General features: G+C 48.9%; 1 protein-coding gene across 1 annotated transcript; it reads right to left on the bottom strand.

Moving 5' to 3' along the window:
- Window positions 1-4,885: 4,885 nt before the first annotated feature.
- On the bottom strand, window positions 4,886-11,470 carry LOC308169837 (UDP-glucuronosyltransferase 2A1-like; the record flags this gene model as incomplete). The annotated part of the gene is made up of 3 exons (XM_080544578.1): window positions 4,886-5,402; window positions 10,326-11,330; window positions 11,466-11,470. The coding sequence occupies 3 exons, from the start codon at window positions 11,468-11,470 to the stop codon at window positions 4,886-4,888; spliced, it is 1,527 nt and encodes a 508-aa protein (XP_080400704.1).
- Between the last annotated feature and the right edge of the window lie 338 nt (window positions 11,471-11,808).

Genomic DNA, 11,808 nt, shown 5'->3' with positions numbered 1-11,808 from the left:
GTCATTTAGGCAGATCTGCAGTGGAGCGGACCCTTCTGGCCAGGTTCTGACAGTCTTAGTGGTGATGGGAGCACTTTTCCCCATTGTAGTGTATGCAGGAATCAGGAGGATTGACACATGGTCAGACATGCCTAGATGAGCTAGCGGACTAGCCTTGTAAGCACGTTTGATGTTGGTGTATACCTTATCCAGTGTTTTTTCTCCTCTCGTTGCACATTTTACATGCTGATAGAACTTGGGTAGTACTGCCTTCAGGTCGACATGATTAAAGTCCCCCGCTATGATGTGAATAGCCTGTGGATCAGTGCTTTGTTGGCTACTAATCACTTCATATAGTCGCGCCAATGCTACTTTGCTGTCTGCGCTAGGCGCTATATACACACATGTAATTAGCACCGCGTTAAACTCCCTAGGGAGGTATGTGGGTCGGCATTTAACAGTCAAGTATTCCAGGTCTGGGGAGCAGTGGCTACTTACAGTTTTCGTGTTTAAGCACCAGCTGTCCTTCGTGGATATAATGAGGCCGCCTCCGCGGGTCTTCTCACTAAGCTCCGTTCGGTCAGCGCGGTGCAACGTACGTCCCTCCAAGCTAACAGTAGCGTCCACAATGTTGTCATTTAGCCAGGTTTCGGTCAGAATAATCACACAGCTATCCCCTACGATGCTTTTTTTGGCCACCTGTAGTCTCAGTTCATCCATCTTGTTCGTCAGGGATCTGACGTTAGAGAGGAAAATGCTTGGTAAAGCTGGTTTGTTTGGGCTTCTCCTCAGCCTTGCTAGCAGGCCTCCCCGGCGGCCTCGGCGTTGTTTACGGTCTCGCCTCCGTCGCTTACGCCTTAGTGTTGGGATAGCGTAGTACTGTTCACCCGGCGATCTCGCGATGTCGAATTCAGTGTTTGATACAGACTTTTGTTTATAGACAACAATAAATAAGAATAACCAGGATATCAATAAGAATAACCAGGATATCAATAAGAATAACCAGGATATCAATAACAATAAACAGGATATCAATAACCAGGATATCAATAACAATAAACAGGATATCAATAAGAATAACCAGGATATCAATAACAATAAACAGGATATCAATAACAATAACCAGGATATCAATAACAATAACCAGGATATCAATAACAATAACCAGGATATCAATAAGAATAAACAGGATATCAATAAGAATAACCAGGATATCAATAACAATAACCAGGATATCAATAACAATAACCAGGATATCAATAAGAATAAACAGGATAACAATAACCAGGATATCAATAAGAATAACCAGGATATCAATAACAATAACCAGGATATCAATAAGAATAAACAGGATATCAATAAGAATAACCAGGATATCAATAACAATAACCAGGATATCAATAACAATAAACAGGATATCAATAACAATAACCAGGATATCAATAAGAATAAACAGGATATCAATAAGAATAAACAGGATAACAATAACCAGGATATCAATAAGAATAAACAGGATATCAATAACAATAAGCAGGATATCAATAACAATAAGCAGGATATCAATAAGAATAAACAGGATATCAATAAGAATAAACAGGATAACAATAACCAGGATAACAATAACAATAAACAGGATATCAATAACAATAAGCAGGATATCAATAACAATAAACAGGATATCAATAACAATAACCAGGATATCAATAACAATAAACAGGATATCAATAAGAATAAACAGGATATCAATAACAATAAGCAGGATATCAATACTGATGACCAGAGAGAATTTGTACTTGGAGATGTTGATCAGACATTCCTTGTTGTGCTCTGTGCTGACTTTGGTGTGAGTGTTCTGTGTGCCCACTTTGACTGGAAGCTGTTGGGGGAAGAAAAGAAAGAAAAAAGAAAAGAACAGACAGGAAATATTAGCCACACTGTAACCAAAACTATCTCAAGCTGCTAACTACCAGTGGTCACTGGTTAGAGTCCAATAATAGGCATAAGGCCTCCCACCTATGACCAACTGTCAAAACAAAAGCAATGTTTCTGTCTTCTTTCAAAAAAATATCGGCCCACAATAAATAAATATGTTTTCGAGGAGCTGGCCTAGTCCAGGTTTGCTGTGACTAAGATGACAACATATCTGGGCTGCAATGGGCGCTGCTTGAAGAGCTGAAGCAAGGGTTGGAGCCTTTTGAGACTGCTACCGTTTACCTTAGTGGACAGCAGTATGCAACTGTTTCAGTTCTTCCACAGGTGGTCAAAGGGCTGAAGCGGTCCGTCCACCAAAGCCATTTTGAGACAAGCGCAGGAAAAGTATTCTTGATCAGTGCAGGAAAAGGGATAACAGATAGATGGGGAGGTCTGAGCACAGTCTCAGTAGACAAAGAGAACCCAATTGCTATTTCAGCTGCCTTGGACCCCAGATACAGAAAGCTGAAGTTTGTGTCTCCTGAAGATGGCATCAGGATGCAGGAGACTGTTGAAGTGCTTGCTCTCAAAGAAGCAAAGGAGCCTGGGACACATCAGCAGAATAAGACCAATGTTCCAGGCACAGGCAGAGGGGAAAAGTCAGCTCTGGACAGCCTCCTTCAGTCTGACACAGACAGTCAGACTGAGGACGAGGGAGAAGCCTCAGTCACAGGAGGACGAAAAGATCAAAATGGTGAGAAATGAAGTTCAGCTGTACTTCGCAGAGGCCCCAGTATCAAAAAAGGATGACCCTCTCAAATGGTGGAGCCAAAATGAGGGGCGTTTCCCCACACTATCTAAGCTGGCAAAATATTTTCTGTGCATCCCTGCAACCTCCACCCCATCCGAGAGGATCTTCTCTGCAGCAGGGAACATCTGCTCTCAAAAGAGAGCAAGCCTCTCTCCAGAACATGTGGAAATGCTGACTTTCCTCGCTACGAATGAATAGTCCACACAGGAGAGAAACAATTTCTTTGCTCAGTCTCCTGCACTTTTCTTTGTTATGTTATTTGATTGAGACCAAACATTTCTTTTTGTGGATAATTGCTCTTTTTTAGTTGCCTTAGTGCCTACCTCATTTTATTTGTTTAATGTATTCTATTTAAAATGTATGTTTGATGCCAGAGATGAGTGAAGCAAAGCAAAACGTTTGTACTCTGTACAAGTATTTATTTTTGTTTTTGTATTGTTTTGGTTGCCTAGTGCCTAGCCTACCTCATTTTACTCAGCAGTTTGCACTCTCTACTACACTTTACATTATATGCAAGTGATGCCAGAAATAAATCTGCAAAGTTCATTAAAATATCTATTTTACGGTCAATCATTTTAATTGTCTTTATTTTTAGTTAGCACATGCCTACAACAACAACTAACAACTTCAAGCTAAATTTAGAAGATGATAGCTAAATAAGAGCGATTGAGTAATTGTAAATTATGATCCGATTAGTCGACTAATCGTTAAAATAATCGGTGACTAGTCGACTATGAAAATAATTGTTTGTGGCAGCCTTAAAGTGCACCATAGCGAGCGAGAGGTAAACATGGCAAGACAAAGTAAGCTTAACAATTACTTCATGAAACCAAGCTACAATGAGTCTGAGGAGAAGTCTGACTGTAAAGAGATGGAGGCGGCTCGAGGGTTCCTGTTGCGGCGTGTCCTCCTCTCCAAGCCTGGGGATAGTTGGTCGCACAAATCAATGAGAATGGCTCTCGGGAACCGTTAGCGGCTCGTTAGCCATTCGTCGTTGTGGGCAAAAAAGGCCGCCCTGTCCCTAAACACTCTCTCCCTATGAAACGCATGGTTTGCCAAGTCCTCCAATAAAACAAGCACAGCCATGGTTGAGTGTCAATTGTTTGCTTACTGTAGTAGAGTATATATAGGATAGTCTTTAATGTGCAACACCTGAGGAATCACAATTAATTTATCACGCCTCAATTTAGAGTGATTACACCATACAATAGCCTAATGATGGCATATAAAGGAAGACTGAAATACAATTATAAACATCAGTTCCCTTTAAATATTGAATTTAACTCATTTTCTTGGCTGGTAACAACATCGTTAATTTTATTACGAGCCACTTGCATGAATTACAGTAGGCAACGTTTTTCCAGTGCGGCTCACATGCCTGTAATAACTCCGCATAACCAGTAGGTAATGTGCGTAAGCAAGTTGAATACTCGACGTCGAGCTACGATCGTTTCCACGGTCAAATTGACTCACGTTGAAATTGTATAAATCACTACGTTGACGTGGTTTTCTACATACGACACGGGTAAGATCAACATTTGATCTAAGCACGTTCTATAAATGAGGCCCCTGATGTTGTATTATTCCCTGATTTACCCCTATATTAATTATTGTAATATTATTTGGGCCAGTACCCATCCAACCAAGCTGAATCATATCTATCTTCTCCAAAAATGTTGTGTTAAAATTATTTCTCAAGCTACTTCAACCTCTCTTCCAGGAATGATCGATACTCAGCATCTTCCGAGTAAACTTTCTTCACGTAGCACAGTTTGTCTTCAAAGCAATTCACCACCAGTTTCCCTCTACATTCAATAGTTTCTTTAGGAAAATCGAAGAAAATCATTCTTACAATACAATAAATAAGAGTCAACTCTTATTGCCATCCACTTGTCTCAATTTAGTCTTCACTTCAGAGGAGCCAAAGTATTTAGTCAACTCCCTTCTCATTTCTTTGACCTCTCACCCTACTTGTTCAAAAAGGCTGCCAAACAACACCTATTCCTTGATCACAATTGATTTGCCTAATTTGTTTCTCTTATGTAAACTTATCTTCACTTTCATTGACCTCATATATGTGGTCAATGAAATGGTTTCATAGTGACATCAACAAACTGTATAGTTACATTTGTACAGGATCCAAAATAACCTCAAATGGCTGTGTTCCATCTACAGAATCAGAACTCATTCCACCTTGGTCTTCCTCTTGGAGCTCCTGCAGCACAGCAGGCTGCAGATCGAGACCGAGGCCCAGAGAAGGCCCCCGCCGAGGGCAAGGAGCAGCGCTGACACGTCCAGGCTGTGGTAGGAGTACCAGGGCAGGCTGTAGGCCTCAGTGCGCAGGTGGGCTGCTCCTTTGTTTCTCATAACGTACTCGATCCAGAAGGTGGCGCTCGCCAATGGGGACAGGGGATGGTCACGATGCAGGCGGGAGAGCCTCTGCATACTGAGGGGGTAGGAGGGCTTCTCCAGGACATCCCTCAGGGCCCCCACGAAGCCCTCTGTGGTGAGAGTGGCTGCCTCCAGCACCCGGGCTGCCCCCCTCACTTGCAGCCGGAGGACGTTGTCAAACTGGTCGAAGATGAGCGGGAGGCCCAGCACAGGGACCCCATGGTAGATGGCCTCATACAGGCCGTTGGTGCCTCCGTGGGCCACAAAGGCTCGGGTCTTGGGGTGTCCCAGGAGGTCGTTCTGGGGGAGCCTGTTAAGATGTAACTAAGAAAAGAGTCAAGTGTGGCAGAACCCCAGAACAGACGGACACAAGAGGCAAATAACAATAAAAGGATTTATTAAAATGGACAAAATAATAAACCTACTCTAACGGGACCTAAGTGGGGGGAATGTGTGGATGCCAGAAAACTAGAAAATGTAAATGAGGTGTGAGTGGGACTGTACTCTATGTGTCCGAGGCTGTGGTAGGAGTACCAGGGCAGGCTGTAGGCCTCAGTGCGCAGGTGGGCTGCTCCTTTGTTTCTCATAACGTACTCGATCCAGAAGGTGGCGCTCGCCAATGGGGACAGGGGATGGTCACGATGCAGGCGGGAGAGCCTCTGCATACTGAGGTGGTAGGAGGGCTTCTCCAGGACATCCCTCAGGGCCCTCACGAAGCCCTCTGTGGTGAGAGTGGCTGCCTCCAGCACCCGGGCTGCCCCCCTCACTTGCATCCGGAGGACGTTGTCAAACTGGTCGAAGATGAGCGGGAGGCCCAGCACAGGGACCCCATGGTAGATGGCCTCATACAGGCCGTTGGTGCCTCCGTGGGCCACAAAGGCTCGGGTCTTGGGGTGTCCCAGGAGGTCGTTCTGGGGGAGCCTGTTAAGATGTAACTAAGAAAAGAGTCAAGTGTGGCAGAACCCCAGAACAGACGGACACAAGAGGCAAATAACAATAAAAGGATTTATTAAAATGGACAAAATAATAAACCTACTCTAACGGGACCTAAGTGGGGGGAATGTGTGGATGCCAGAAAACTAGAAAATGTAAATGAGGTGTGAGTGGGACTGTACTCTATGTGTCCGAGGCTGTGGTAGGAGTACCAGGGCAGGCTGTAGGCCTCAGTGCGCAGGTGGGCTGCTCCTTTGTTTCTCATAACGTACTCGATCCAGAAGGTGGCGCTCGCCAATAGGGACAGGGGATGGTCACGATGCAGGCGGGAGAGCCTCTGCATACTGAGGTGGTAGGAGGGCTTCTCCAGGACATCCCTCAGGGCCCCCACGAAGCCCTCTGTGGTGAGAGTGGCTGCCTCCAGCACCCGGGCTGCCCCCCTCACTTGCAGCCGGAGGACGTTGTCAAACTGGTCGAAGATGAGCGGGAGGCCCAGCACAGGGACCCCATGGTAGATGGCCTCATACAGGCCGTTGGTGCCTCCGTGGGCCACAAAGGCTCGGGTCTTGGGGTGTCCCAGGAGGTCGTTCTGGGGGAGCCTGTTAAGATGTAACTAAGAAAAGAGTCAAGTGTGGCAGAACCCCAGAACAGACGGACACAAGAGGCAAATAACAATAAAAGGATTTATTAAAATGGACAAAATAATAAACCTACTCTAACGGGACCTAAGTGGGGGGAATGTGTGGATGCCAGAAAACTAGAAAATGTAAATGAGGTGTGAGTGGGACTGTACTCTATGTGTCTGAGGCTGTGGTAGGAGTACCAGGGCAGGCTGTAGGCCTCAGTGCGCAGGTGGGCTGCTCCTTTGTTTCTCATAACGTACTCGATCCAGAAGGTGGCGCTCGCCAATGGGGACAGGGGATGGTCACGATGCAGGCGGGAGAGCCTCTGCATACTGAGGTGGTAGGAGGGCTTCTCCAGGACATCCCTCAGGGCCCCCACGAAGCTCTCTGTGGTGAGAGTGGCTGCCTCCAGCACCCGGGCTGCCCCCCTCACTTGCAGCCGGAGGACGTTGTCAAACTGGTCGAAGATGAGCGGGAGGCCCAGCACAGGGACCCCATGGTAGATGGCCTCATACAGGCCGTTGGTGCCTCCGTGGGCCACAAAGGCTCGGGTCTTGGGGTGTCCCAGGAGGTCGTTCTGGGGGAGCCTGTTAAGATGTAACTAAGAAAAGAGTCAAGTGTGGCAGAACCCCAGAACAGACGGACACAAGAGGCAAATAACAATAAAAGGATTTATTAAAATGGACAAAATAATAAACCTACTCTAACGGGACCTAAGTGGGGGGAATGTGTGGATGCCAGAAAACTAGAAAATGTAAATGAGGTGTGAGTGGGACTGTACTCTATGTGTCCGAGGCTGTGGTAGGAGTACCAGGGCAGGCTGTAGGCCTCAGTGCGCAGGTGGGCTGCTCCTTTGTTTCTCATAACGTACTCGATCCAGAAGGTGGCGCTCGCCAATGGGGACAGGGGATGGTCACGATGCAGGCGGGAGAGCCTCTGCATACTGAGGTGGTAGGAGGGCTTCTCCAGGACATCCCTCAGGGCCCCCACGAAGCCCTCTGTGGTGAGAGTGGCTGCCTCCAGCACCCGGGCTGCCCCCCTCACTTGCAGCCGGAGGACGTTGTCAAACTGGTCGAAGATGAGCGGGAGGCCCAGCACAGGGACCCCATGGTAGATGGCCTCATACAGGCCGTTGGTGCCTCCGTGGGCCACAAAGGCTCGGGTCTTGGGGTGTCCCAGGAGGTCGTTCTGGGGGAGCCTGCTAAGATGTAACTAAGAAAAGAGTCAAGTGTGGCAGAACCCCAGAACAGACGGACACAAGAGGCAAATAACAATAAAAGGATTTATTAAAATGGACAAAATAATAAACCTACTCTAACGGGACCTAAGTGGGGGGAATGTGTGGATGCCAGAAAACTAGAAAATGTAAATGAGGTGTGAGTGGGACTGTACTCTATGTGTCCGAGGCTGTGGTAGGAGTACCAGGGCAGGCTGTAGGCCTCAGTGCGCAGGTGGGCTGCTCCTTTGTTTCTCATAACGTACTCGATCCAGAAGGTGGCGCTCGCCAATGGGGACAGGGGATGGTCACGATGCAGGCGGGAGAGCCTCTGCATACTGAGGTGGTAGGAGGGCTTCTCCAGGACATCCCTCAGGGCCCCCACGAAGCTCTCTGTGGTGAGAGTGGCTGCCTCCAGCACCCGGGCTGCCCCCCTCACTTGCAGCCGGAAGACGTTGTCAAACTGGTCGAAGATGAGCGGGAGGCCCAGCACAGGGACCCCATGGTAGATGGCCTCATACAGGCCGTTGGTGCCTCCGTGGGCCACAAAGGCTCGGGTCTTGGGGTGTCCCAGGAGGTCGTTCTGGGGGAGCCTGTTAAGATGTAACTAAGAAAAGAGTCAAGTGTGGCAGAACCCCAGAACAGACGGACACAAGAGGCAAATAACAATAAAAGGATTTATTAAAATGGACAAAATAATAAACCTACTCTAACGGGACCTAAGTGGGGGGAATGTGTGGATGCCAGAAAACTAGAAAATGTAAATGAGGTGTGAGTGGGACTGTACTCTATGTGTCCGAGGCTGTGGTAGGAGTACCAGGGCAGGCTGTAGGCCTCAGTGCGCAGGTGGGCTGCTCCTTTGTTTCTCATAACGTACTCGATCCAGAAGGTGGCGCTCGCCAATGGGGACAGGGGATGGTCACGATGCAGGCGGGAGAGCCTCTGCATACTGAGGTGGTAGGAGGGCTTCTCCAGGACATCCCTCAGGGCCCCCACGAAGCCCTCTGTGGTGAGAGTGGCTGCCTCCAGCACCCGGGCTGCCCCCCTCACTTGCAGCCGGAGGACGTTGTCAAACTGGTCGAAGATGAGCGGGAGGCCCAGCACAGGGACCCCATGGTAGATGGCCTCATACAGGCCGTTGGTGCCTCCGTGGGCCACAAAGGCTCGGGTCTTGGGGTGTCCCAGGAGGTCGTTCTGGGGGAGCCTGTTAAGATGTAACTAAGAAAAGAGTCAAGTGTGGCAGAACCCCAGAACAGACGGACACAAGAGGCAAATAACAATAAAAGGATTTATTAAAATGGACAAAATAATAAACCTACTCTAACGGGACCTAAGTGGGGGGAATGTGTGGATGCCAGAAAACTAGAAAATGTAAATGAGGTGTGAGTGGGACTGTACTCTATGTGTCCGAGGCTGTGGTAGGAGTACCAGGGCAGGCTGTAGGCCTCAGTGCGCAGGTGGGCTGCTCCTTTGTTTCTCATAACGTACTCGATCCAGAAGGTGGCGCTCGCCAATGGGGACAGGGGATGGTCACGATGCAGGCGGGAGAGCCTCTGCATACTGAGGTGGTAGGAGGGCTTCTCCAGGACATCCCTCAGGGCCCCCACGAAGCCCTCTGTGGTGAGAGTGGCTGCCTCCAGCACCCGGGCTGCCCCCCTCACTTGCAGCCGGAGGACGTTGTCAAACTGGTCGAAGATGAGCGGGAGGCCCAGCACAGGGACCCCATGGTAGATGGCCTCATACAGGCCGTTGGTGCCTCCGTGGGCCACAAAGGCTCGGTCTTGGGGTGTCCCAGGAGGTCGTTCTGGGGGAGCCTGTTAAGATGTAACTAAGAAAAGAGTCAAGTGTGGCAGAACCCCAGAACAGACGGACACAAGAGGCAAATAACAATAAAAGGATTTATTAAAATGGACAAAATAATAAACCTACTCTAACGGGACCTAAGTGGGGGGAATGTGTGGATGCCAGAAAACTAGAAAATGTAAATGAGGTGTGAGTGGGACTGTACTCTATGTGTCCGAGTGTGAGTGTCTAGCGTGCAAGAGCTAGTGTGGTGTAGATATGTAGATTAGTGAAGTGTTGAAATATGTACGTGTACTAACCAGTCCAGAGCAGAGAGGGGGAATAGTCAGCAGGCAGGCAGGGGGGGGGGGGTTAGGCAGGAGAGGATGTCGGCAGGCAGACGGGGGGGGGTTTGGCAGGGGGATTAGTCGGCAGGCAGGCTGGGGCATAGGCAGGAGACGTAGTCGATAGGCAGGCAGGGGTCTAGGCAGGGAAGGCAGGTTCCCACATGGGTCAAAATAATCGGAGGAAGGTTTCTGGGGCTCTTTATAGGGCTGCCTCTTCCTGAGTTGATAGCCTGCTGTGGAAGGTCCAGCTGTCTCCACTTGAGCCTGATGAGGCTCAACGAGCGCCAACGAGGCAGGAGGGGGCGGAGCCGAAGAGGGATTCACAACAGAGCCAGTCCAGCAGCAGGGTGTTGTTCCCCAGTGAGGAAGGCCTCTGGCCCAGGTACCTCCACACCACCCTCTGGGGCAGCTGGGAGAAGGCTGCGGCGATGGCCTCAGTCATCTCCCTGAACAGAGTGGACACCAGCGTCCCTAGGGACATGACCACCACCCCATGCTCCCCAGAGCCCTCCATGAAGGCCTCCAGTTCAGCAGGGAGAGGTTGGGCTGGGCGGCACTGAAACCCCCCAATGTAGACCACGTTAGGCATGGTAGGACGCGGGAACTCAAAGACAAAGTCCACGCGCATCAGCCAGACGTCAGCCGAGCGCTGCATGGAGAGCAGGTCGGCGCCGACTGGGAAGTGGCGCTGGAGCAGGTCGGCGTAGAGCGGCAGGATGACCAGGTGCTCCTGGAGGAGGCTGGCCATGTAGCGTAGGAGGTTCTCCGTCCTCTGCAGGAAGTCCATCCGGTCGTGGAACAGGGAGTTGTACATGGGCACGTAGGAGGGCGGCGTGGGGGCGATGGTCATGTGAGCTTCGCCCGCGTTGAGCCAGCGTACGTTATAGACCATGGGCAGGCCCAGATACTGGGCGAGGAGGACCCCTGCGGGGAAAGCAGGGTCAGTGAGCATCACGTCAAAGTCAGAGGCTTTCAGTTTGGCCACGAGGGAGGACTCCTCCAGAATGGCAGAGATCATCCTGAGCGCCCCGCCGTGGAACATCATCAACATGGCTGCCACGTCCTTCTGCTGCTCCAAGAAGCGCCGGAGGGGGTACATCTTGCGCAGCTCCAGCGAGCGCTGCATCAGGAGGGCGTAGAAGTCGGGGCCGATGTCGCCCCCTCCTTCTCCTCCTCCACCGCCTGGCGGTGTCACGGTGATGAGGGTGTAGAGAGGGGAGCTCTCGGGGATGTACCAGCTCTTGGAGGAGCGCAGGACGGTGAGGTCATGATATATGTTTCTCCCGTTCTTTCGTTTGTTAGTTTGTTTTTGTTTTTTTGTTTTGTTCTTTATTGATCTGTTTATTTTGTTCTGTCATTTTAATATTTTTCCATTAACTGTTAATCAAATTCTATGATCAAGGGAGACGCTCGATAAGCCCCTCTGAGTTTCTTGTCTTCCTTGCACCTCCTCTAAGTAAAAAGTGCCATACCTCATTGTCTTGTATACAAATGAACATTTTTTTCTGCTTTATCAACTGCAAATGCCAACTATTTTGTCAAGGGACTAACTTTATGACTTTAACTTTTCGGGTTGCAATTCGGGCAGTTTCATATCCAAATATAATGAAAATCACATGCTTCACATGACCTCATTGACATTAGTGGCATTTTACTCCATATTTGTTTTTCCCATCTATTCGATTGTCCAGTACACTATCAGAAAAACATTCTAGATATATTTACTTGATGCTCTCTGAAGCATAATTGTACTGCTCTGTGGGTGTTTCTGTGTCATTTATGCACCCACTGCCAAATGCACTGCCAGTTTGCATT

The sequence above is a fragment of the Nansenia antarctica genome, assembly GCF_963989245.1.
Source record: "Nansenia antarctica genome assembly, chromosome: 14".
Taxonomy (NCBI): Eukaryota; Metazoa; Chordata; class Actinopteri; order Argentiniformes; family Microstomatidae; genus Nansenia; species Nansenia antarctica.
The sequence above is the reverse complement of the archived record's forward strand: the minus strand, read 5'-3'. Positions and strand labels throughout refer to the sequence as shown.